Genomic DNA, 23,193 nt, shown 5'->3' on the forward strand with positions numbered 1-23,193 from the left:
GTCAGATACCCCCACAGGAGCATTCAGACGCACACCGGCAGTCCCAGTTTAGCAACTTACGCAGGCCAACACACCGGACGTCGCTTGCTTGGCCTTGCGCAGTTCCGCGGGGTTTTGACGATGGCGCTTCGCATCCAGATTACGCCGCGCTCCCTCGACTTATCATGCCCAGATGGCTCAGATGGCTTCAGACCAGAGCACCGCTTCGGCTCCGCCATGACAGTGAGACAGCGGCTTGCAACGATGCGTTCGTGGGTTAGATCGCCCGTTGCAGTTGGCCTGGCCAGACGCCCAGACATCAGACGATCAGCCAATCGTCGCTCCATCATGGCGCGCGGGTACGGATAGTCCCTCGCGCCGCGTTTGCGCCATCCCCTGCCTTGGCTCTCTCTGCCTGGTTTGCAACGAGTCGATCAGCGACGAGTCCGAGGCAACCAGAGTCTGTGTCCCTCGAGATGTGGCTTGCTTGCGGCCGCCCTCCCGTCCCCCCCCCCCGTCCCCAGGACCGCCCGCCCACGGCTGCCAGGCAGGGCCTTGTTGATTACTACATAGTGCTGTGCCGTGGCTTCGTTGCTCCCTTTTGGGCTCTGGGGTTCGAACCACAAGCCTGGGCGAGCCCTGCTCCCGGCTGACTAACCCGGCCTGAACTATATTTGAAACAAGATCCCATTTCTTTCGATGCTACCCTGCAGGGCGCACACGCATCTGTCCCTTATTTCGAAGTCGAGCATCCAATCCCACAGCTAATAACAAGCAAAATGAGCCCGCCCCTTCTCAGCTGACCGGGGGCCAGCCCCCCACACTGTCTGACTGTCTCCTCCTGGAACCTCCAGCCAACTGAGGCGTCGGCTTCCATGAGGCAGAGGAACAATACAATGCCTTTTTCTCCGGCCACCACGCCGCTGTCACCCGCGAGCGACCCATCTCCCCACTGTTGGCTTTTATCTCCGAGCTCAAGTGATCCACCGGCCTGGCACCAGCCACGGGGCACAGAACATTACACAGTACTTACACTACTTGGCGTGTGGGTGCGTGGACGCGCGGACGCCCCGGCCATGGTCGTCGCTGCGCTGGACATAGTACACAGTACTACACATGCCCAAAGCTTATTTCCTTGTTTCCTCCTGTGCCTCAGTAGCCAGCTTCTCCAGGTGAGTAAGCTCGGCACTTCGAGCATGGATAGCCATGACCCTCTCATCAAAGCCCATGGCTGTCAATGTAGAGTTGCAGGCTGACCACTTATACACCTGCCTACCTACCAGTTGATGGGCTCGCCGCGGGACCAGTTCAATTTCCGTTGAAACACACCAAAATCCCTGGGCGTACCCAGCCCTGGCGGCCAAAAGCTGCCACATGTGCGCTAATTTGGGCGGCGCTTCCAATTTCAGACGTCTTTACTCATCAAATCCACCGGAGCCGGTCAGCCCGTGAGCAGTCTGGCACTCATTGAGAAAGTGGCCAAGGATATATCCCCGACTAATAATAGAGTGAACAATAATATTTGTGTTCCACTACAGCACCCGCGCCGCTGCCTTCCACGGTCGCCAGATGTCACTTGTCAGACAGACGTTCTGGCTAAGCGCCCCGAACCGTTGATCAACGCGCCTCTCCTGCCGCAAGCGACTTGGCGGGTCCGTCGAGCATGTCTTAACGCCCATGTGGATGAACGTAACTTTGGCGCTCATGACCAGCCAGTGGCCATCTCTGGTACGCGTGCTACGGCCAATGCTCATGGGGTAGTCTTCTTCCAACCTTGTCACAGATATTCCATCTCCTGCAACTCGTGGGGCAAATCGGCCGGAACTCCGAGCATCTCGATGAATGTCCCGACTCGCCTCACTTGGGCCGGCCGAACACTGCGGGCGAAGAACGCCTGCTGTGGAAGAGCAAGCAGGAATTGAACTTGGCTTTCAAGCCACAGTAATGCCACCCGCGAGCAGGACCCAGCCTCGATCGGGTTCAGGCCGCGTCGCGGCCTCGAGCTGTGGACAAGGCCACCCAAGCCCCGATCGGCACGCGAGGAAACGGCCTCAATCGTGACTTACATGCAGGCTCATAGGCTCGGCGCTCCATTGACGGGCATGCATGCTGTGGATGACGCTTGTGCGTAGCTCGGCCGGACGTCCTGTAAGTATACAAAAGTTCCGGCTTACTTGCAGAAGTCCTGCAGTCGAGCCTGCAGAAACTGCACTCCTAAGTGGCTGTGATGAGGATGTTGGCTCCTCTTGATCCAGTGGCTGGTGTGTGACCACACTTTGGATGTATGTTGAGACTCTGCAGGGAGCACTGGGGGACTCTTTGACCCTGGTTCCGTCTCCTAAGCCTGCAATATCGTTGCACAGCGACGAGAAGCGAGCTCTATGGCTTGAAAACTCGCAGACGTCCTTATGGCATGGTTCCGTTGTCATTCTCGGGGGCGAACACGCTGGGGAAGCCAAATCGAGCTTTGCTGGGTACCACAACAGTCCCGACCTTTGGTCCGGGTCTTTGGCTGCTTCCCCATCAGAGACATTCTCACTAATTGGGCTTTTAGTTTTGTTCGTCGATGTTGGGCGGGATAGTATGGTCCTGTTATTCGTCCTGTCCGATTGGATTGCTGTCACGGGCCAACAGGCGGGATGCGCAGCGTTGACAGCGTGCCTTCCCAGTTTCTCACTCCTCAACTTTGCTACCCACATTTGACCCAGACTGCACGCGAATAAGTCGAGAAGTCCTTTTGCTTTGTCCAGCTTGCCAGAGAAGCCTGTTCCCTCCCGTCTCCTCACCCCCGAGACTCGGGGAGAGGATCAGACAAGGGAACTCGATGAGGGATGTGAGCCTCAGTGTCCCTGGTCCCAACAAGTCGGTGAAAGCGTGTTGCTTGTCCCAGCCACGTCGTCTCGATCACACGCGAGACTCGGTAGATCCTTTCGCCCAGCAAACGGATTGGTTCTCGGTCATCCGGTCCCGAGGTTATTGACCAGCCTCCATGCATGGCCTCTGCCTCGTGGCCCGCGTGGCCCAATGCAGCATCTGGCTCGCCCGCGGACCAGAGCCATGTCTCAAACTTTTTCCGCCTGGGCGTCACTAGGGAACTCGCTGCCCACGATTTCTTTTTTGGAATCAACGCTCACCTCTGGACACTAGTGGCAGTGACGTCCGCTTCTCCACCTCTTTGCTTTTGCGCCCGACGTGTCTGTCATGACGAGAGAAATCATACCAAGTTCGCATGAGTGACGGAACATGAAACAAGGCGCGCGTCGATGATTACCGGCCAAGAAGACTTATTGCTTCCAGACTTTCCAGAAAATGACATCCATCGTTGACACGGGCCTTGACGTGTCACCAGGGCCTTTTGACTAACCATGAGGGGCCATGACCAACTTTTCGACTGCCAACACATTCTGCCATCCAACGTTGAGCCGTGGCTTGCTCGTACTCATCACGAGGTCTTGTGCCTCGCCTCTTCCTTCCAACAAGTATGGGCTCTGGAAAGCTCCGTCGACGCCGAGTGTGCTCTGGTTTGGTCCGACCAAGCGGCTCGTTGGTAGGCTCGGGAGTGGACGCGTATCCGTAGTCACTCGAAGTGGGCACAAATTCACACCTGCTTGAATGTAGCTGAGACGCCTGAGGCTCAGAAAATTCTTTCAATACTGCCGCTGGCAGGACGAGATTACCACTCAAGCCATGCCTGGCATGGCGACCAGGGATGTCAGGCTGTGGAATTGCACTTTCACATGTGTTGGCTCAATTTCATGCCGCCGATGTAGCCCAGGCCTAGAATGTTCGACGGATACAATGTCACAACTGCGGTGTCTTGTCACAGCACAGCTTGGGGGCCATCAAACACAGCGGTCCGCCGAGCGAACGAATGCCAACTCTGCACATGAGCTTGTGAGCCATGATGGAAAGCGTTTGGAAGAGAGATATCATAAACCTAAGCTACACCAAGTCTTTTCATGCTACTAGACAGCGCGCTTGGAGAACACGCGAATCCTCTTGACTCCTCCATCGGGTATCATGGTCAACTTAACATGTGTGAAGGGCTTGTCCTGAATCTTGGAGGCATACTCGTGCTCCTGGTCCGGCCCGGTCTTGCTCGGCTCCACGACCTCCTGCCATGCCTCAGCTGTGGCCGGGGGCTCGCCAGAGCCCTTCCACTCGATCGCATCCACCTTGACCTTCTGGGGAAAGTTACCCCTGAAGTAAGCGGTGTCGACGACAAGGCGCTGAATGAGCGCTGGCGCGCCGAGGCGTATGACAGCCCAGTCAACATGGTCTTTGCCGCGGGAGCGCTTCGTCTCCCAGCCATCGCCCATGTCCTTGCCCCGGCCAGGCAGGATGAGGTTGTCCTTGGTGCCAAAGTGCTGGTCGCTGCACGACACGGCGACACCGCCATTCTGGGCGGCCGCGAGATCGAGGATGGCGTCCTTGTCATCCGGGAAGACGGGGACGGCGTGGCCGAAGAGGCGGAAGCGGGCGATACCTCCGTCCGGATACATGTTGAGGCGCACGTGGGTGTAGCGCTTCCCCGTGGGTTGGGCCAGCTTCCAGGCGAAGCGTTGTGAGGGCCCGCACTCGCGTAGGCCGAGGACAGGCTCCCAGCCGCCGCGGGTACCCTTCCAGGAGAGGACCTCGTCGTCGTCGAGGCTGAAGCACCCCTCGACGGAGATGAAGGGCGCGTGGTTGCCTGAGAAGAAGGCCGTGTCGACCTCGACTCCCTCAACTGTGCCCGAAGCCACGCCCAGCCGGATGACGACCCAGTCGAAGGCTTCCGTGTTGTGCCGGCGCGTCTCCCATCCGTCGTACCAGGCGCCGGTGAACACCATCTTGCCCGGCTGGTGGATGGGTGGCGTGGGCGTCAGCAGGTTCGCGGCCTCTGCAAACCACTCATCTGAGAAGCCGATGACCTTGCCTCCCATGGCGGCGGAGATGAGATCTACCTCACAGTCAGCCTCCTGCTCATGGTTGGTCTGATATCTCTGGCGCGGACATCACAGCCCCAGCGTGTTTTTTTCCTTCTTTTCAACCTCGATGGGGCCTGGCCTACGTACCTATGCTGGATGAGCGGAATGTCTGGTCGATGTCGCTCGGGGCCACCGAGGTAGCCTCGACGTCGTCGAGCTTGTACTGGATTTCGTCTGCCATGCTTGCCTTGGAGATGTGCCTTTGTTGTCCTGAAGGAGAGGAGAGGCGCAAATGGAACAAGGGAGGGAAGGAGGGAGGGAGATGCAGTGGTTGGCGACGGGGCACGCGGACTCTTGGTGTGTTGTTCGTGTATCTGACCTGGTGGTAGCAAGTGATAGGCGACGCCTAATGACAATAGGCTATCGAGTAATGCGCTCCGGCCCCGGGCCGGAGCAAGTCGGGGGCGGCCGACGTCGCTTTGTGTGGAGCCCGGGAATGGCCAGGCTCGGTCGGCATGTCTGTCTGCCCTTTCCCAGGCAGGTTGCTTGTTTATCTGGGCGTGCCCTGGCGCAATTGCTACTGTAATAACAAGCAGCGATGCTGGCACGAAGCATTCTCAGCTGTTCACAATCCGGAGCCGAGCAAAAGAAACTGGGCTAGCCGCGATTATCTCGATAATCCCCCGGTGCTGATGCTACCTGGATCTGCCCCGCTCGTAGTGGTCCCATGCAGTGCGTCTGGGGTTGGAGGTGGTGTGGGGGACAGTAATGCGGCAGCTCTCATAGGCCAATGGGGCCGTCCCATAGAGTGCTCTCATCATTGACTTGTATGGCATCAACACAATTGTTGCCTCGCCCTTGGGTGGCTTTTGACACTCTCTTGCCTCCTTGGGACGGAGACAGCCAGCTGGTTTGTCCATAGGATTCGGTGCTAGGCCAGCCAGAAAGCTCTAAAATGCATCAGGTGTCTGCTGGTGGTGCGCAGTAGGATTGCACAGGTTGTTCTCCGCAGTTGATGCCCCCAGCAAGGTAGACAGGTACTTAAAGCAGCAAGCTCCGAGTTCTGGGATCAGGCCCTTTGGCCCATGCCCGACCTGACCTGCCTCCTACGTCCCACGTCCTGCCTTCCCAGGTAAGCAAGCTCCAACGTCAGAGTTGTCGTCAGCCTCAGATCCCACCGGCATCTTCAATTCCAGGTTCCTCCCCCCCCCCCCACCCGACACCCTCGTGGCCAACTTCATAACATCAACAAACCGCCCCTTCGAAGACAAGTAGCTGAGAAACGCTGTAGAAGAGACGGTCACTGCTCCCACAGACGCACCCCTCCGACATGGCTTCGGCAACAGGAATACCAGAGCACCCATCGGGGAGCAACCGCGAGGCAGGAGAGTCTGAGCCTCTGCTCGGCCGGCCAGGAGATGCCCTCCAGAAACCAGAAGAATCAATATTTCACAACCTTTACCGAGGTGCACATGCCTTCCTCGACCCGCCCGTCTTGCTTGCGTTGCCTGACAGCTGCTGACTTACACGACCACCCGTATATAGGAACCGGCTGGTTAGCCCAAGGCGGCGCCATCCTCCTTGTCGCCCTCGTCTGGTCTGCCGTCTTTGAGCATCCGCCGCTCATCCCCCTCTTCAGCCCCCACCCGCTCCTCCAGAGTGTCGGCGTGCTCGTCCTGGCCGAGGCTATTCTCATTCTCCAACCGACCTGGACCGCTGGCGAGAAAGTCGTCGGCGCTCGTGCCCACGCCTCGCTCAATTTCCTGTCCTTCCTGATCTTCGCAGCCGGTGTCTTGATCATCGAGGCAAACAAGAGTAAGTAGACTCGGCAATAGCGTGGCTTCCATCTCGGACAACGAGAAATGTGAGAGTGTTTCGGGGGGCGGGGTTCGTTCCGCGTGGAAGTGGCTCGCGGAACCACACCTCCACAACTCCGAGCATCCTGGTACTCCTTCGCCGAGCTTTGGGCGTTCTTACTGACAAGCCCGCAGTCAAGCAAGGCCCTGGCAGCCACTTCCATTCCGTGCATGGCTACCTGGGCGTCCTCACAAGCGTGATCCTGCTGGTGCAATATGTGTTCGGGTTCCTGATGTGGGGGGTTCCGGGCGTGTTCGGCGGCATTGACAACGCAAAGGCATTGTGGAAGTACCACCGCATCAGTGGATACCTGCTGTTCCTTCTGATCCTGGCCACCGTCATCAGCGCAGTGTGGACTGATTTCAACGTCAACGTGCTGAAGATCAGGCTGTGGGCAGTCATTGTCTCCATCGCCCTGATCGTCCTTGGCGTCTACCCGAGGCTCCATCCCAGGAAGCTTGGCTTCAACATTGGTCGTCATTGACAGGTGCGACGGAGGAGGTCGATTTCGAGGAACTGAGTGCTGTTGGGTGGCATTGAGGCGCCAAGTTTATTTGTAGGCCTTTGCGATGAATTATGTCTGACCGACTTCGTGACGCGGTTCGCCGCTCTTTTCTCTTTTGAACGCAACTTCAGTTTGGATACTGCGAGGTCTAATTCGTCTCTTTTCATACCCGACTGGCATCGTGCTTCGGGGTTGGGAGGCTGCTAGCACGTAATGGTTGAACTATTCGCGTTGGATTTCGACAGCGAGAGAGATACAGTCTTGCGCACGCACACACACGCACAGTTTCATAGCAAGCTGGAGTAAAGCGGTACTTGTGATTATTCTGCTTCATGACGGCTGGAGAGGAGCTGTAAGATGACGCGGCTTCACGGCTATGGTTCGAATAGACTCCGAATTCACCAGTTGAGAGCAGCGTTCCCCAATCCCTTTGAACCTGCCTATGCACTTGAAGCAAGAGGGATTGACAGCACCCAGTGATCCTTTCGAATGGTAGGACTGAAATGGCGAGAAGGTGTGTGGATGGTGGCGTTCTCCTGGTAGCTCGGTGGGAGGGGGTCAAGCGACGAACTAGGTCACCGAGTCTCGAGAGCTAGCAGTGACCAAATGTTAACCCCGGCACGATGATGACAACAGAACCCTTCATGGGAGTATCATCGTCGCAACTATGCGGGCACGTCCGGAACTTCTGTGCATTCAAAATGAGTTATCTCGATCGCACTGCGGGCATCTGTTGACTCGGTCGTCAGCTTGATACTCTTCTTGCCCCCTCCTTTCTCCCGGGCATCTGCCCATGTTCAAGGGCCCGACCGTGCCAGGGGATCAGACTCGATCAGACACCTCCAGGAAGCCGATACCGAGAGACCACGATTGGGGGCCGAGGCATGCCGTCGCGCAGATCACACTTCACATCACATGTGCAAGGGAAGGAGTCTGTTTGTGCGAGCTGCTCCGTAGCCATGGCTCCACGACACGGCCACTTGCACAAGAATACTATGAATCATGTTGGTGATTGACATGGCTGTTTGAATTTCTCCCTACCTGTTCAATGCCTGATCGGGACCAAAGGTCCGCCTTGCGGAAGTACTGGATATGTTGATCTCTCTGGGGGAGACTCTACATACACATCTGCCTCATGAACACTGGTTCTCAATTACCAAGTCCAATGGCTTGACTCTGCACATAATCTTACTTTCTGGAGCCATAAGACTGCACCATTGTCTCCTGAATCTCATATTTGTGACAGAGTGTCGTCCAGTGGCGTTCTCTCGTATGCTATACGCAATCGTTTACAATGGGGATGGACGGTAGCATGTAGGCCATACACAGAGCTTTTGGTGAGCTCTTTCTCAAATGTAGCGATTGGGTCACGCCCCCTTTGCGCCTTTGGGTTGGTTGTAATTTCGAGAACATATGTTTGGCCAAGTCTGTCAAGGCCGAGTGTCAAGTGCCGGGTCGGGGACGGACTGTCCACTCAGTCGATGTCATGGGGATGAGAAATGGACACATTTGTTGCTCAGATGAAGTTTTGTCAATCTGACTGAGCGAGTCGACAGCCGAGTGATTGCACAGTGATGCCGGGCCTCGACGAGATACTGTCGAATGCTCCAGAATGGGCAGGACATGATCCGTAGATTTCAGATGGGCGCAGGTCGTCATCGATCACTATCACCAGACACTACCTAGGCATGCACTGCTCGACATCTTTACCTGACATCCTACTCATGGCACATGAATGTACCGCGCTCGGGCAGTCCTGCTGTGCGTTAGGCAGCAAGTACCCTGTCATACCGGGGGAGAGCTTTCCATTTGATAAACGGCAGTCTTCTTCCTGCGACGTTCTGCTCAGTAGACCACCATCTGAGCCCCCCTGTACCGCTCCCAGTCGAGAGTCCGGCCGCCGAAATCCCGATGGGTGGGTAGTGAAGGTTTGCTGGGACTCGGCGTGTCGACCAGGGTTTCTTCCCAGTTATTGTTGGAATAGAGCCCCCGGAGACAATGCCAGGCACACAACTTCCCAGATGAAACCTTCCCTGGCGAATTCCTCCAATGTTCGGTAGCTGAGCGACTTGATCGGGCACAGAACAGGGATGCAGAGGACGAACCGATAGTCGCAAGGGCTTGAGTCATCTTAACGTGCATGCCATGCTCCTGGGTGATTGATTATGCGAATACTGGCCGCTTACAGCAACCCTTCCGCGATGTAATACAAGGGCATGTCGGGTTCGTAAGAACTCTTACCTGAGATGTCCTTGTCTTACTGATGCCGGTGCACCCATCAACAAGCTGCGAGGACAAGACAGAAGAAATCTACAATTGGGTTTCGCTACATCCTTCCGGGTCACCAGGGAAGTCGGCGTGAAGGATGCTGATTCCTCAAATCTCGGCAATAGGTTGTCGCTGTCGTCAGAGTCGAAGCCTGATACCCTCGACTTGCCACTTTCAGAGCACCTACGCTCTGATCCAGGAGCACATATATTGGCATCTTTGTATCAGACGTGAATCTTTTGTCAAGACGCGGTGAAGCTACCTGCCCTGACAGGCGCTGTCCATTGGCTTTTCCTGGCTGCATCCCGGAGATAACGGGGGGGAGAGAGTGCTGTCTCCGATTTGTGTGGCCGGGCCAGCTCGAACAAAATCGGCACAGGTCGCGGCTGGTGGGGGTTGGGCGAGGATTTAGGGGTTCATTTCCGACATGATCTTGGGACAATGGGACAGCAGCAGCGTGCCCCTCCAGATCGCGAGCGATCACGATGATTGTGCGGCGGGCACCGTGGACTTCCACATTACTCCGTACGTGCTTATCCACCGCTTACCTCGCGCTGACCCTCAAGTGCCTCTATCAGGGCCGTGTGAAGGAGGAGTGGGGATGCGAGGCGGACAGGTGCCCTGGGCGACAGGCAGGCTGGCAGGCTAAGGGCCGGAGCCGCAGGGGGCCGCAGCGGCTCCGTGATGAAGGCTTCTTCGGGCTAGACCCCCTGGTGGGGGCAGAAGTTGGCCGTCAGACCACGTTCATTTGCACAAACAAGAAACCGTGTCGCAGTGGAGCCCCCGGGAGGATCGGTCTGTCGGGAGGGCTGCTCGAGCCTTTCGAAGCTCTCGTGGAGAAACGAGGCTGTCACAGAAATACGACTACAGTAATAAAGAGCATGGCACCCCGCCGAGGGTTCCCCGGCCGAGCCTAGAGCCTTGGATCTCTGGTGAGCGAGCGCCTGTCCAGTGACAGGACATTGGACAGGGGACGGTGTTTCATGCGCGATCCCATCAGCGCCTGTCGCTCTCCCTCCTTCCTGCCCGGGTCTGCAGCAGCAGCCATGGGAGAATGCAGTGTCCAAGACACTGTGAGGCGCACACGTTTTTGGTGCGCGTGCTACCATGTCATCCTGCCCCAGCCGGCACGCACCGGTATCCTGACCAATGCTGTGCCCAGGTGCTGTATCCCAGTGACGTCCGCGCTACGTCATCCCTGAAGGTTCCCCATATCCGGCAGGGACTGCCGCCAGGGACCCCTTTTAACAACATGGCCTAGTCCGGTACGTAATATCCAATCCACTTCATGTACGATGCCGTGTACAGTCAGTCAGTCAGTTTGACCGCGCAGTGCCCAGAAGGCACAGTACTCCGCGTCGGCGCCCGTTGTGCAACCACGGCGCCGTTTCCTGGCGAAACGTTCAACGAACAGACTGGAAAACCTACACCGGCCATCCCACTGAACGGCAGTGCCTGTCATCAAGCCCCTTGCGCGTGTTGTGTTGTTGGTTTTTTTTATTAGCACAATGCTACACACCTCTTGGTTGGTTTTGATCTCGATTGGACGGCGAGTCAGTGTCATCCCAAGACTCAATGCGCTTTGAGAGGCTGCCTGTACGCCTGCCCTGCGCGGCAGAGCCTCCCGTCAGGCACACCCTACCCTAGTAGTGTGGACTACAGACTACACAGTTGGGTTGCTTGTAGTTGTAAGGTGTCACCGGATATATCATCGTTCGCAGAGCCGTGGTTAGACCCAACTTTGTCGATCCCACGTGCGCCTGCTTCCCTTGTCCTTGGCCCTGGCAATGGATCGTAGTGATCGCAAACTCGACGACGGAGAGGGTCGTTGACAATGGTTCTTGTTCATGAGCAGGCAGGCCGTGGCCCCACGATCCTGATTGGATCAGGATTGTACTTGGGAAATGTGGTCGGGTTCTGTCCTTTGGACCTCCTTCCACGGCCATCGTGAACACCGGCCATATGCCCATTTGAGACTACGGATGTAGTGGTAGCAGTGAGAGCAAGACGGCGAGAACCCCCCAGGCAGATCCGCTGCTCTACTGTGTGCCGGCTACTGGGTAGTCGGCACTCCGCACTACATAGTATAGTACCCAGGTACTTGGTCTGCACAGGCGAAACAGGGAATGGAAGCCCCAGAAACCTTGGACAGGGCGGCAGAGGACCCACAGCCGCGAAAAACCTCCAGCGCCGGCACCAGCAGCAGGGCGACCTAGTGTCCCACTCTGGATTAGCCTGCCCGTGGTGGTTGGTGTGGTTGGTGTGCGGTTGGTTTGGAGGGGAGCATGTTGTCCCAAATTGTTGTCCCAAATTCGAATGGCATCCCGCCCAGACCAGGAATTGCTTTACGGTACCCCGTTATGCGGTTCCCACACCCCATAGCAGAATAACAATAGGCGCCGTGGTGATTTCCTCAGGAGGCCCGGAGCGCGTCTGTCTGTGCAGTCCCGCAACTCCAGATGTCTGCACTCTGGCAAAGACACTGATCCGCGGGTCGAGGTTGAAATGAGTGGCGGCTGCCTCCTCCAGCCGCCCGTGCTGCCCTGGCCTTGCCCCGTGCTGTGGTGCCGTGGTGCTCTTTCCCCGTTCCTCTTTTATTTTTAACAGAGCAGCCGCACGCCTACGTCATACCGACCACACCCCCAAACCACCCGCACTGGCTGCTTGCCCGTCCTGTTCAGTCAGGTCGACCCTGGACGTGCTCCCCGTCTCCCAGCTGCAATTGCTTGCTTGCTTGCTTGCTGTCCGTCTGTATTGCAAGGTCCGGCCTGCCTGCCTGCCTGCCTGCCTGCCTGCCTGCCTTTTACTCGTTTGTTGGTCATCGTTCGTTCGTACCGCTCTGCCTCTGCGAAACCGACAAAGCCAGTCTCGGAATTCCACTTTTGCTGCCGCCGTCAGCTGCCTCAGACTTGATTTGCCTGTAGCCTCTGCTTTTGCATTGGCCTCGCCCCGCCCTGGCTTTGCATCACCTTGCCTTCTGTCCTGCACTGACTGGTTTCCAAACCCGTTTGGAATTCTACTCCCACGGTATCCTCGCGACCTCCTGCTGCCAGTTTTGCCAGGTGCAAATCCCATCGTGCGCGCCCCTCGGCCCCCCCTTTCCGCCTCGTCGCAACGACTTCTACGTGTATGCTGTAGAGCAACTACGACCACCCAATTGCGACGACTAGACTGGCGCGCCCACCACCTCAGACTTTCCCCGACACCATTCCAATGGAACAGCTCCTATGAGGCATGCCAAGGTCGAATCCAAGCGCTGAGGACCGGGACAACCAGTTCGACAGGCGCTCATCCAAATCTCTGCTGGCACCTTCGTCCGAGCCGCACGAGAACCAGCCTGGACACTCAGATGCGTCGCCGACGTCGCAAGGAAATGAGCGAGCCGTGATGTCGGATCGCCCCAAAGCCGCAGGAGAGGGCAAGCAGCCTCTGCAAGACCCGAGGATCTTGGCCTTCAGCCGGAGTGCTTCAGGCCAAGCTGGTGGCAGCGGGAAGTCGGGCGGAGGACCTGCGTCCCACAACCGGGAGCAGTCGAGCAGCAGCAACCTCGAGACTGCACGTGGCGGTGGTGATGATGGGGCAAACCCGCCAGAGCCCAGCTCCCCCAGGTCCGCCAAGGACTCTGCCAGCCAGCTCAGCCAGTATCGCGAGAAGCTGACCAGGGAGATTCAGCGGCAAGGTCTAGGCGCAAAGCCCGTCCAAGCTCTGGCTCAACCACAACACATGGTGTCGCCTATACCCGAGGACAGCGCTGCCGGCCCCGCCGCTGCGACAAACACACCCAGCCCGATGGTGTCGTCCGGGCCTTCTACCGCGTCAACTAATGCCTCGACAGAATCTAACCAGACAGTCAGAGGAGGTGTCACTCCTGGCTTCGTGGCCAAGACCCCGTCGTACCCATTCCCCCGGATGGCCAGCAATCCAGGATATGTTCCTTCATCTTTGCACAGGCCTTTCACGACGCTGTCGCCGACCGGGCAAGCGTACGACTTGTCTTCCATGTCCGCGGTGGGAACGCCCAACCACGGGGCTGCCCGCCCGTATGATAGGATCTTGTCTAACCCTTCGACGCCTGCTTCTACGATAACATTCCAGCCTGCTGGTGCCATCCACCCAGGCGACGATCCGGACTTTCCCACCCCAAATCTTTATGAGTTGTCATTGATGTTGTCGGCTGAGCCGGGGTTGGAGGCCTGGTGGAAGACTGTCGTGCATATCATGACAGTCTGCTTCAAAGCTGAGAGGCTGACATTGTCTGTACCGGCTGACTCAACTGACCTGGAAAACGTTCCCTGGGGCCAGAAAGCAACCTACAACGCACGGCCAGAAGATAGCCTGAGCATGGAGTACATGGCAAGGGGCAGTAGTCTTGTGCCCAGCAGCATGGGCGACATATCTGAGGTTCTATCACCAGCAGAGGATGACACCTTACGCTTGCAGTCTCCAACACGTCCCCACATCCATACTCGCCATTCTTTCACGGCATATGAAGAGGAAAAACAAAAGGACAGCGCATCTGCTAAACCCCGGCCCTTATTCAAGCGACCAGCTGTGTTAGCCAGGAGCAAGAGCACGTATCCTGAGACTCCAATACCGCACATGGGATTGAACCAACAAGCCTTAGAAGAGCACAATGCAGAGGCGCCCGAAGTTGCCGGTGGATGGGATGCACCGGCACCGGAGAGGGAGATACAAGGGAGGGTTTTTGAACTGCTACAAGCTCTGGACTACGAGGCGGATCCGCTGATCGACCATCATGGTGTGACCAAAGTCCTAGAACGAGGGCGCGTCATTGCTCTAACGCGAAGTTATCCATACCTTGAGGACGTGTCCCAGACCAAAGCCCCAGACAACAAAGCAGCCAGCCGCACTCACTCGCCGGAAGGACTCAGAAAGAAGAGCAGGTGGATTCGGCACGACTCCTCCACGAAGCTATCGAACATCCTCAGCTCAGCCCATCCTATGAGTCGTCATCCTAACGAAAGGAGGGCCACGCAAAACATTGACAAGATGATCTCTGAAGGGGAGCCCAGACGACCGCCTACCCCGAAATATGAGGAGTATGAGCAAGCACCCCCTTCTCCCTGGTCGCAATCGCCGGCTCCCTCGCCTGCAATCCGTGCCGAGCCAAAGGACAATCCTTTCTTCACCGAAGCTATTGTCGATGAATCATCTTTCGATCCCACTCAGACGACCCCAGACTACACCGCAATAGGCCCACAGGAGGCTATCGGGGTAGACAATGCTTGGACTGTTCTGCACATCCCCCTGAGACACCCACTGCTCTCAAAGCCATCGAGTGGGTTCAAACTGGACACCACGCTTATGGAGCAGAGGTCGTCGCGTCGCGGGAAGGAGAACGCTCCAGACAGTGAGAAACACATTGACCCTGACACGTTCCGGAGAGAAAAGCAAACGCCCGTGGCCATTCTGTCCATCCTCAGCCCCACGATACCTTATCCGTCCAATCTTCGCTATTCGTTGGAGCATCTCTCACCTCATCTGGCAACATCATTTGCGCTATGCCGCCATTACAGCAACTTGGAGGCTGAGGTCAGCAGGATGCATCACCGAAGGCCAAGAGTCTCTGGGTTCGGCGCCGTGGATGCCGAGGGCCGACCGATCACTGACCCAGCGATCATTAACTACGCGGCCCCTGAAGAGGCAGGGGACAATTCTTTGGCCGGAAGCATGACAAGTCCGAGTGAGTACTCTACGCAATCACGAAGCGTAACGGGCACTCCTGGTGGCACACCAGGCTGGGAGTCCGCTGGCTTTGGGACCGTGATGGACAAGCGACCTGCGGTATCGAGCCCCGCTCCTGCGGGTGGTGACAGCTACTTCACAACCAAATCCAAAGCGAACAACAAGCCTGAATTTTCGTCTTCTATACAGCACCGGGTCAGACGCAATTCCAGGAGCAGCACTACCTCAGAGAAGCGGTCCTCCCTTCGCTTATCCGGTGGAATCCCCATGGAATCTGGGCATCTCAACCTCGACATCAACGAGGACGATCAGCCTGCGGAATCTGCAATCAAGGCACCAGATGACCCCACCCAAGTAGCCCCCACGAAGAAGGTAACAGGCAAGGAAGCATCATCAGAAAGCAAAGAGGACAAGCAAGCCGAGACCAAGGGAGCTAGGGCGACGTTCCAAACCCCTCACCGCCATGTCAAGCTCCATTCTTACGGAGGGGACTTTGCCACGACCTTCCAATCACTGCCGCCAGGCTCGACCGTTCCCACGAGGGGCACTCCATCTCGAGCCGATACCATGCCCACAAACACCTCCGAAATGGCTTTGCCTACTGACAAGTTGAAGGACCTCATCTTGGATTCTATACCAGCGCAACTCTTTGTGACTCTACCAAGGACTGGCGAGATTGTCTGGGTGAACAGCCGGTACCTCGCATACCGTGGTCAATCTCTTGCAGAGCTCCATGCGGATCCTCATGCAAGCTTTCACCCAGACGATCGAGAGACCTATCTCAAAGCGTGGGGTCGCGCAGTCAAGACGAGCACGGACTTCCAAATGAACGTGCGGATCCGCCGCTTCGATGGGGCTTTTCGATGTTTCTCGGCAAGGGTCGTCGCCTGCAAGAATAAGCGGAACGAAATCGTATATCACCTGGGCTCCTACACGGACATCCATGAACAGACCATGGCAGAGCTCAAGGTTGTCAGGCAGCAGGAGATTGAGGCATCTGAAGCCAAATACAGATTCCTTGCAAATTTGATCCCGCAAATCATCTTCACCGCCACTGAGGATGAGGGCATAACCTTTGCCAACGAGCAGTGGCTTGCTTATACTGGGCAGAGCGAGGACGACGCTCTAGGCTTAGGATTTATGGACTACGTGCACCCTGAGGATTTGGCCAAATGTCGGATACCTTCGGGCCAGAACTCGACGACGACGCCCCTCGGTCGGGCGAAGAAGAGCAGAAAGACCCAAGAAGGGCACAATGCCAATAAACCGACCGACCTTGCGACCCCGAAGAACACCCCCCTTGCTGAGAGCAACATACGAGGTGTGCATCACCCGCTTTCTCGACAGAATAGCTCGAGTAGTGACTCGGTCTATGAACTTCCATCTGCAAATTTGACAGAGTTGGCCAGGGACGGCGTTGTCAAGGTGGGAAGGGATAGCAACGGCAGATTATCATACTCTACCGAGATCCGGCTTCGCTCAAAGACCGGTGAATATCGCTGGCACCTGGTACGCTGTGTCGAAATTGACAACATTGGGATCGGAAGCAGCTCCTACTTTGGTTCGGCAACAGACATCAATGACCATAAGTTGCTCGAGGCGAAGCTGAAGGAGGCCATGGAATCGAAGAGCCGTTTCCTGAGCAACATGTCACACGAAATCAGAACGCCACTGATCGGGATATCGGGAATGGTCAGCTTCCTTCAAGACACCACTCTGAACGAGGAGCAGCGAGATTACACGAACACGATTCAAACCAGCGCAAACAGTTTGCTGATGATCATAAACGACATCCTCGATCTTTCAAAGGTGGACGCCGGCATGATGAAGCTCAACCACGAGTGGTTCCATACACGTGCTCTAATAGAAGACGTGAATGAGTTGGTCTCAGCCATGGCTATTGCTAGGAGGCTGGAGCTGAACTACATAGTCGAGGAGGATGTTCCCGTGTGGGTTAAAGGCGACAGAGTGAGGATTAGACAAGTGCTTCTCAATGTGATCGGCAACGCAATCAAGTTCACCGACACCGGCGAGGTGTTCAGCCGATGCAGGGTCAGGACCGATGCATCAGGGCTTGGTGAACACCAGGTAATGCTTGAGTTCGCAGTGATTGACACTGGAAGAGGCTTCACTGAGGACGAGTCGAAACTCATCTTCAAACCGTTCAGCCAGATCGATGGCAGCAGCACAAGAGCCCATGGCGGCAGCGGCCTTGGACTCGTCATCTCACGACAGCTTGTGGAACTCCACGGCGGAAAGATGGACGGCACAGCTGTGCCGGGACGGGGCGCGACCTTCACATTCACGGCTAAGTTCAGCCTGCCGACCGCAGACGACCACCCGGATGTACCAGCGAACCCAGAGCTGCCCAAGACTCCTGCCGTTCTCGAGGAAATTCCGACTCAGCCATTTCGCCAATTCACCATCACAAAGCACCGTTCCTCTTCAGCTGCCAGCCCGAGCCATGCTGAGCAGGAATCCTCCCCTGCGGTTGTATCTAGCGGAAGCTCAAACCCGTCCGTGACATCCACTGGCACACGTGTCACAGGAAGATCGTCAATATCGTCTGTGAATGTCGGCTTAGCCAGGTTCAGCGAGGCCGCCAGGGCCAGTGGGCAGGATCTCACCCAGATGAAGTTGGAGATGCCCTCAGGGCGAACTTCACCTGGACAAACGCCAACTGCTGAGAACGCGGGAAAGGTTGTGACCGCGAAGGAGTTCCGGCCGCCGATGTTCTCGATCCTGGTGATCTGCCCTCAGAAGTACAGCCGCGAAGCTACAACGCAGCATATCGAGATGACCTTGCCGAAGGACGTGCCTCATCAGATCACGGCACTTGCGAGTGCTCGAGAAGCTAAGCAATTGATCAGTCGCGATGACCCGGTCATCTTCACACACATACTCATCAATCTCGCCTCATCCGAAGAGGTCTTAGCCTTAATAAGTGAGATCAGTAGCTCGACTTTGTTAACGAAGACAAAGGTGGTTCTGCTATCTGATTCCATCCAGCGACAAGCTCTGACCAAGCTCGTCGAGGACAGTAATCTCGCGGACGTGGTTTCTGACAACCGAGTCACCTACGTTTACAAGCCAGTGAAACCATCGCGCTTGGCTGTCGTGTTTGATCCAGCCAAGGAGGGGGACTTGAGCGTGGACCGTAATCGGTCTACTGCTCAGCAGATAGTCGAGACGCAGAAGAAGAGCTACCAGGAAGTCGAGAAGCGAATGGGCAACAAGGGCTACAAAGTACTACTTGTCGAGGACAACCCCGTGAACCAAAAGGTCCTCAAGAAGTATCTGATCAAGGTTGGGTTGGAGGTGGAACTGGCTGCAGATGGCGAGGAGTGCACGAACAAGGTATTCAGCCATGACCATGGCTTCTATTCCTTGATACTGGTCAGTACCATGACCTTCCCCCAGCTGTGGTGACTCTTTGAAATACTGACACCCGGCTAGTGCGATCTTCATATGCCCCGAAAGGATGGCTACCAGGCGTGTCGTGAGATCAGAGTCTGGGAAGCCAAGAATAAGCATGGCCACATGCCCATCATTGCACTCTCTGCGAACGTCATGTCCGACGTACAGGAGAAGTGTGTCGAAGCAGGCTTCAGTGACTATGTCACGAAACCGGTTGACTTCATCGACTTGTCAACAGCCTTGTCGAAATTCTTTTGAGCCTGAAACTTGAGCGAGAAGCCAGACACTATCGAACGTGGCAGATGCGACAACAAAGACACAGTAAACGAATAGATGTCGCTTGCATACTACTGGCGTTACCATTGAGGTAGTTCTATCTACCAGACAGCATCATACGCTTGTGGCCAAGGAGTTCACTCAGCGAGCCAGCATATTTGATTTCATCTCCTTTCTGTATAAAATCCCCTGATACCAATTCACACCAAATTCCATTTTCTCGTCTCCGATTTACCAACCTGATACCAGGCGAGCAGACGTCGTCGAAGCTGGGAGAGACGCGTGGCTCATGGGGCGCACAAGCAGCATGGACAAACCGGGGGGATAGTTATCGGCAGTCAACGGCAAATTTGTTTCTAAACTTTTATCATGCACGTTTTGCGGGGCCTTAGAGGGCGTGTTGCGAGATTGGGGGTCAACTTCTTTCATGGGTTGCCACAATGTCTTGTCCGGCGAGGTTTTCAGGTTGGCCTGCATCGTTCTTCATACTGCTGCTGGCACTACTAGCGCGAGGCATCAGGGACAGTTCTCACGCCACCAGCCGTCGACGGCAGGCATAATTATTAGTTCTCGCCTTCTCCGGGCTCGAGACTGGGCCATCCTGCGCTTTCCCCAGCGCTTGTTGATTCTTCAAGGAGTCCTCGATGGGAAATCATTTCGGAGTTACAGGGGTTTGGTTGGGGTATGGGACTGAAGAAGGGTTGGAAGTTTCGGGCGTGAAAGGGGGCGGTCTTGTTTTTTTCGGCGATGCGGAAAATGCTAATGATATACTTTGTTCTCCATCCTAAAAATTCCTCCGCGTTCTTGATTCTTCGCTCGGTTTAGGTGTTTCCCGTGTCTGTAGGCTGAGTGTAAGGACAAACATTTTGAAGACTGTCGTCATGGGCGGCCTAGCTGCAATCGAGACCTCAATATTTTGCAATGCAGCGCGCAGAGTTAATTGTTCCTGGAAATTCGGGCCGAACACTCAATATAGAGATGCATTACAAAAAGTTTGTGCAGTTTTCATAACATCGTGCTGTACTTGTCTCATTCTACTCATGTCCTTCTGGGCAAACGCTCTCGTCATCTATGCGTGTGCTGTGTGCCAACGGGTGCTAATCAATCTGGCGGCGACGGTGGTATCTCCTCCGCGAATATGCAATACCTTCCCTTCCATCCTAGCCCGAAACGCCAAGTATCCAAAAAGTAACACCTTTCTGTATCGCACCGTTTCCCAAGTCCCATTAAGCCAGGGGGGGGGGGTTGCAGGATTTTGTACAGCATCGCGTGGAACTTAGTAGACGCTCCCCTTGATAGAGCGGTCCTCCCTCTCGGCTCTGTCGATCTCGGCGTCAGACATTTCATCCGCATCATCCTCATCGTTTCCCCTCTCGCGCTCGTCATCTGCGTGCTCGTGCTCGTTCTCGTTGCTGTGCTCACCCTGCTGATGATGGTGCTCCTCGCAGCAGCCGGAGCTGCTGCTCACTGGCGAGTCGCCCAGCCTATTGGCCATCGTCCCACGCCCCATCCCTGACTGGTCCCGCTTGCCACTGCCAGGCGCACTGTCCCCATCGCCCATGACGCTCATCTCGGCAACGCGTGACGTGATAACCTTCAGCCCTAGGCTGCTCTGTTTGCGCTGCCTGGCCCTGTCGTCCTCGGATGAGTCCATGTCACTTCCTGCACAGGACGTCTGCCCACTTTGCGTGCCGCCAAAGTCCCGACCTCTGGCGGACAGGAGCGGTAATATGGCCATTGGGGTCTTGCCGTTGGCCGGTGGGCTCTTCATGTCCTGGGCACGGAGGCGATCATCGACGGAGATGAAGCTCGGTGTCCCGTCTGGGCTAGAGACAGTCTCGTCGCGGGCCTTGGCCACGTCTATCTGCGGCGTGCGGTTGCGCTCACCCTCAACATCAGAAGACGAGTCATCGTCTTCGGACTGGAAGCGCCTCGCCGCTGGGCGCCGGGCCCCCAGATTGGACGACGGCGTCGATGTGCCGTTTGTGGTTGGCGGCGTGGCAAAGCCAAGAGCGGCCAGGGAAGAACTGGCGCTGACAGTTGTCGTCACGGGCGACGGGACTGCGGACAGGTTAGGGTGTACCGAGGTACCATCGCGATGTACGAGGTCGGCAAGAGCGGAACGCAGCCGGAAGGACTTGTCGTGGGAGCAGCCATTGGGGCAACCACCCCATCTCCGCGGTGGCTTCATGGGCGACTCTGCAGAGAGGGCCTTGTCGAGCTTGGATGTGTCCTTGCTACCTGGGGTGCCCGTGTCGGCCTTCTCCCTCTCCCTCTCCTTTCCCTTCTTTAGTGCCCTTTCCTTGCGGAGTTCCGACCATGTCCGAAGCTTATTTTCTAGCACGTATTTGCCGCTCTCCTGCTTGTTCATAATGAGGAGCTCGCAGTGGTTGATGTTCCGCAGGTCTTCGAAGTACTCGACGCTGAAGTGGTACCATTTCATGAGAAAGACGCGTGACATCAAACCATGAGTTACTGTTGGGAGTTGATCAGTTCCTTCCTTGAAGTATAGGGGGCCAGGGGTGAGCATACCCAGAACACACACGCTGGCGAAGTCGTCCTCGCCAAACTGCCTCCAGAGACTCTCGTTGAAGCCGCTGATGCGGTCGTATGCATCCGCAGCGCTCTCACCGTTGGGTATCCTGTAGAAGAAGTGACCATAGTCGGCACGCTCCTGCCACATTCTCTCCATCTCGGCGGAGCATGGCTGGAAGTTCCCGAAGTCCTGCTCGCGAAGCCGGGGCTCCTCGTATACCTTGATGTTGTTCCGCTTGAAGGGAGAGGGCTCTGCCTCGTCCGAGGTCAGCGTGGCCAGGATGCCCTCGGTGGTTTCCCTTGTGCGGCGGTAGGGCGAGGTGAAGAAGTGCAATGTGTCGTCAGCGCGGAGCATCTTGCGCAGGCGCCTGCCGGCGTCGTAGGCCTGTTGCCAGCCATCTTGGGTCAACTTGACGCGGTGGTCAGGTATGGTCTGGTGGATCTCGCGGTTCTCTGCAGGGGGCGAAGGCTACGTCAGGGTCCTGTGGTTGTGGGCCGGGGTAGAAGAGTAGGTAGGGGTCCAGGGGTCCGACTTACTGTTTCCCTCGGACTGTGCATGCCTGATGAGGATGATGAGCCGAGGCTTCGCCATGGTCAGCTTGCTTGCCTAGCCAGGAAAGGTTTGGCCAAGTAGTGTGCAGTCGAGGCAAGGCGAGACGAGGCAAAGACGGATATATAGGTAGGTATATATGTATGGAGGAAAAGCAGGCTGGTTGCAAAATAGATGGGTGGGTGCCCAGGTGGGGCAGGGGAGCAGGGGAGCAGGGGAGCCGGGGAGCAGGGGAGCCGGGGATGGGGGGATGGATATATATTGCTCAGGGGCAAAAGAGGCGATGATGTGTGCGGTTGTCTTGAGACAGAGGCAGAGGGTGCAATGTCGAGGTAGGCCAGGCCAGAGAGAGTTGGTGCGGGGGAGAGATGGGATATGTGTGACAAGTGCGCAGAGAGGCGAATATAGATAGTTGGGCTAGCGGGTTAGAAGAGGGAGTGAGTGATAGGTGATAGGATCAACGGTTGGCTGTCTTGGAATGTGTACCCCTTTGCGCTGTGGACGGACAGGAGCCATCCGACCGAGTCTATACAAGCCCAAGGTCGACTCTGTTTGGGCCGAGGGAAAATGTTGGGACGGATGAGACGTGAAGGTGGCAGGTCCGTCTGTGGGGGAGACGAAGTCTATTGATGGGATGACAGAGCAGACGAATTAGCCGGTCTTGGGTGTTTGTCGGAGTGTTTGTTGGACGGGCGATGGCGTGGTCTGAGACGGGATCGTCGTGGTGCTAGCGGTTGGCGATGGCCTGAGGTAGAGAGAGGCACATGGGCGATGTGTCTCTTGCACACACGAGATAGACAGGCAGACAGACGAGGAGGAGGAAAAGTGTTGGCAGACGCAGAGGAGCGGAGTGCGGAGTGCAGCAGGGTGCAGAGTGCAGAGTGCAGAGTGCAGAATGCACGTTGGCAGTTAGTTGACGGTACTGAGGCGAATAATGTGCGACAGGCAGTACACTGTTAGGCGACGGGTGGCAGGGCAGCACAGGATTAGCAAGCATCAGCCGGCGGGGCAGCCCTTGTCTGCGTGTCCAGGCGCATGGTTCATTCTGGTCTGGTGCGACTCTGGGTTGCTTGTCATGCGGGAGTGGGTAGGCCAGAGGTAAGGGGGTGCTTGCCCTCGAGCTGGCTCTTGCCGCCGTTCGGACTTGCCCCTGGCCAGTTTCGATTTCCAACTTTATTGTTGGCTGCGGACTA

General features: G+C 56.5%; 4 protein-coding genes across 4 annotated transcripts; 2 read left to right on the plus strand and 2 right to left on the minus strand.

The window, feature by feature from the left end:
- Positions 1-3,891: 3,891 nt before the first annotated feature.
- KVR01_009913 (allantoicase) lies at positions 3,892-5,528 on the minus strand. Its single transcript, XM_044790163.1, has 2 exons — positions 5,034-5,528; positions 3,892-4,918 (listed from the first exon to the last, which is right to left on the minus strand). The coding sequence occupies exons 1-2, from the start codon at positions 5,125-5,127 to the stop codon at positions 3,945-3,947; spliced, it is 1,068 nt and encodes a 355-aa protein (XP_044641161.1). The 5' UTR covers positions 5,128-5,528; the 3' UTR covers positions 3,892-3,944.
- Positions 5,529-5,651: 123 nt separating this feature from the next.
- Positions 5,652-7,659, plus strand: KVR01_009715 (uncharacterized protein). The gene is made up of 3 exons (XM_044791046.1): positions 5,652-6,018; positions 6,178-6,701; positions 6,878-7,659. Exons 1-3 carry the CDS (start codon positions 5,972-5,974, stop codon positions 7,225-7,227), a joined length of 921 nt encoding a protein of 306 aa, XP_044640963.1. The 5' UTR covers positions 5,652-5,971; the 3' UTR covers positions 7,228-7,659.
- A 4,488-nt stretch (positions 7,660-12,147) lies between these two features.
- On the plus strand, positions 12,148-19,669 carry KVR01_009668 (uncharacterized protein). Its single transcript, XM_044783573.1, has 2 exons — positions 12,148-18,618; positions 18,679-19,669. The coding sequence occupies exons 1-2, from the start codon at positions 12,751-12,753 to the stop codon at positions 18,895-18,897; spliced, it is 6,087 nt and encodes a 2,028-aa protein (XP_044640916.1). The 5' UTR covers positions 12,148-12,750; the 3' UTR covers positions 18,898-19,669.
- Positions 19,670-19,898: 229 nt separating this feature from the next.
- KVR01_009783 (acid phosphatase DET1) lies at positions 19,899-23,141 on the minus strand. The gene is made up of 4 exons (XM_044791170.1): positions 22,487-23,141; positions 21,988-22,033; positions 21,448-21,903; positions 19,899-21,390 (listed from the first exon to the last, which is right to left on the minus strand). Exons 1-4 carry the CDS (start codon positions 22,514-22,516, stop codon positions 20,192-20,194), a joined length of 1,731 nt encoding a protein of 576 aa, XP_044641031.1. The 5' UTR covers positions 22,517-23,141; the 3' UTR covers positions 19,899-20,191.
- Between the last annotated feature and the right edge of the window lie 52 nt (positions 23,142-23,193).

Source organism: Diaporthe batatas (genome assembly GCF_019321695.1).
Source record: "Diaporthe batatas strain CRI 302-4 chromosome Unknown Contig00012, whole genome shotgun sequence".
Classification (NCBI taxonomy): Eukaryota; Fungi; Ascomycota; class Sordariomycetes; order Diaporthales; family Diaporthaceae; genus Diaporthe; species Diaporthe batatas.

Bases quoted from the DNA above. Each gene is read 5' to 3' on its own strand.
- KVR01_009913 (XM_044790163.1), bottom strand. From the start codon at position 5,127: ATGGCAGACGAAATCCAGTACAAGCTCGACGACGTCGAGGCTACCTCG. The intron at 4,919-5,033 runs GTACGTAGGCCA...ACTGTGAGGTAG, and splicing joins ATTCCGCTCATCCAGCATAG to ATCTCATCTCCGCCGCCATG.
- KVR01_009715 (XM_044791046.1), top strand. From the start codon at position 5,972: ATGCCCGACCTGACCTGCCTCCTACGTCCCACGTCCTGCCTTCCCAG. The intron at 6,019-6,177 runs GTAAGCAAGCTC...GAAACGCTGTAG, and splicing joins CCCACGTCCTGCCTTCCCAG to AAGAGACGGTCACTGCTCCC. The intron at 6,702-6,877 runs GTAAGTAGACTC...ACAAGCCCGCAG, and splicing joins GATCATCGAGGCAAACAAGA to TCAAGCAAGGCCCTGGCAGC.
- KVR01_009668 (XM_044783573.1), top strand. From the start codon at position 12,751: ATGCCAAGGTCGAATCCAAGCGCTGAGGACCGGGACAACCAGTTCGAC. The intron at 18,619-18,678 runs GTCAGTACCATG...ACACCCGGCTAG, and splicing joins GCTTCTATTCCTTGATACTG to TGCGATCTTCATATGCCCCG.
- KVR01_009783 (XM_044791170.1), bottom strand. From the start codon at position 22,516: ATGGCTCCTGTCCGTCCACAGCGCAAAGGG. The intron at 22,034-22,486 runs GTACACATTCCA...ACCATGGCGAAG, and splicing joins TCCGTCCACAGCGCAAAGGG to CCTCGGCTCATCATCCTCAT. The intron at 21,904-21,987 runs GTAAGTCGGACC...CGCCCCCTGCAG, and splicing joins TGCACAGTCCGAGGGAAACA to AGAACCGCGAGATCCACCAG.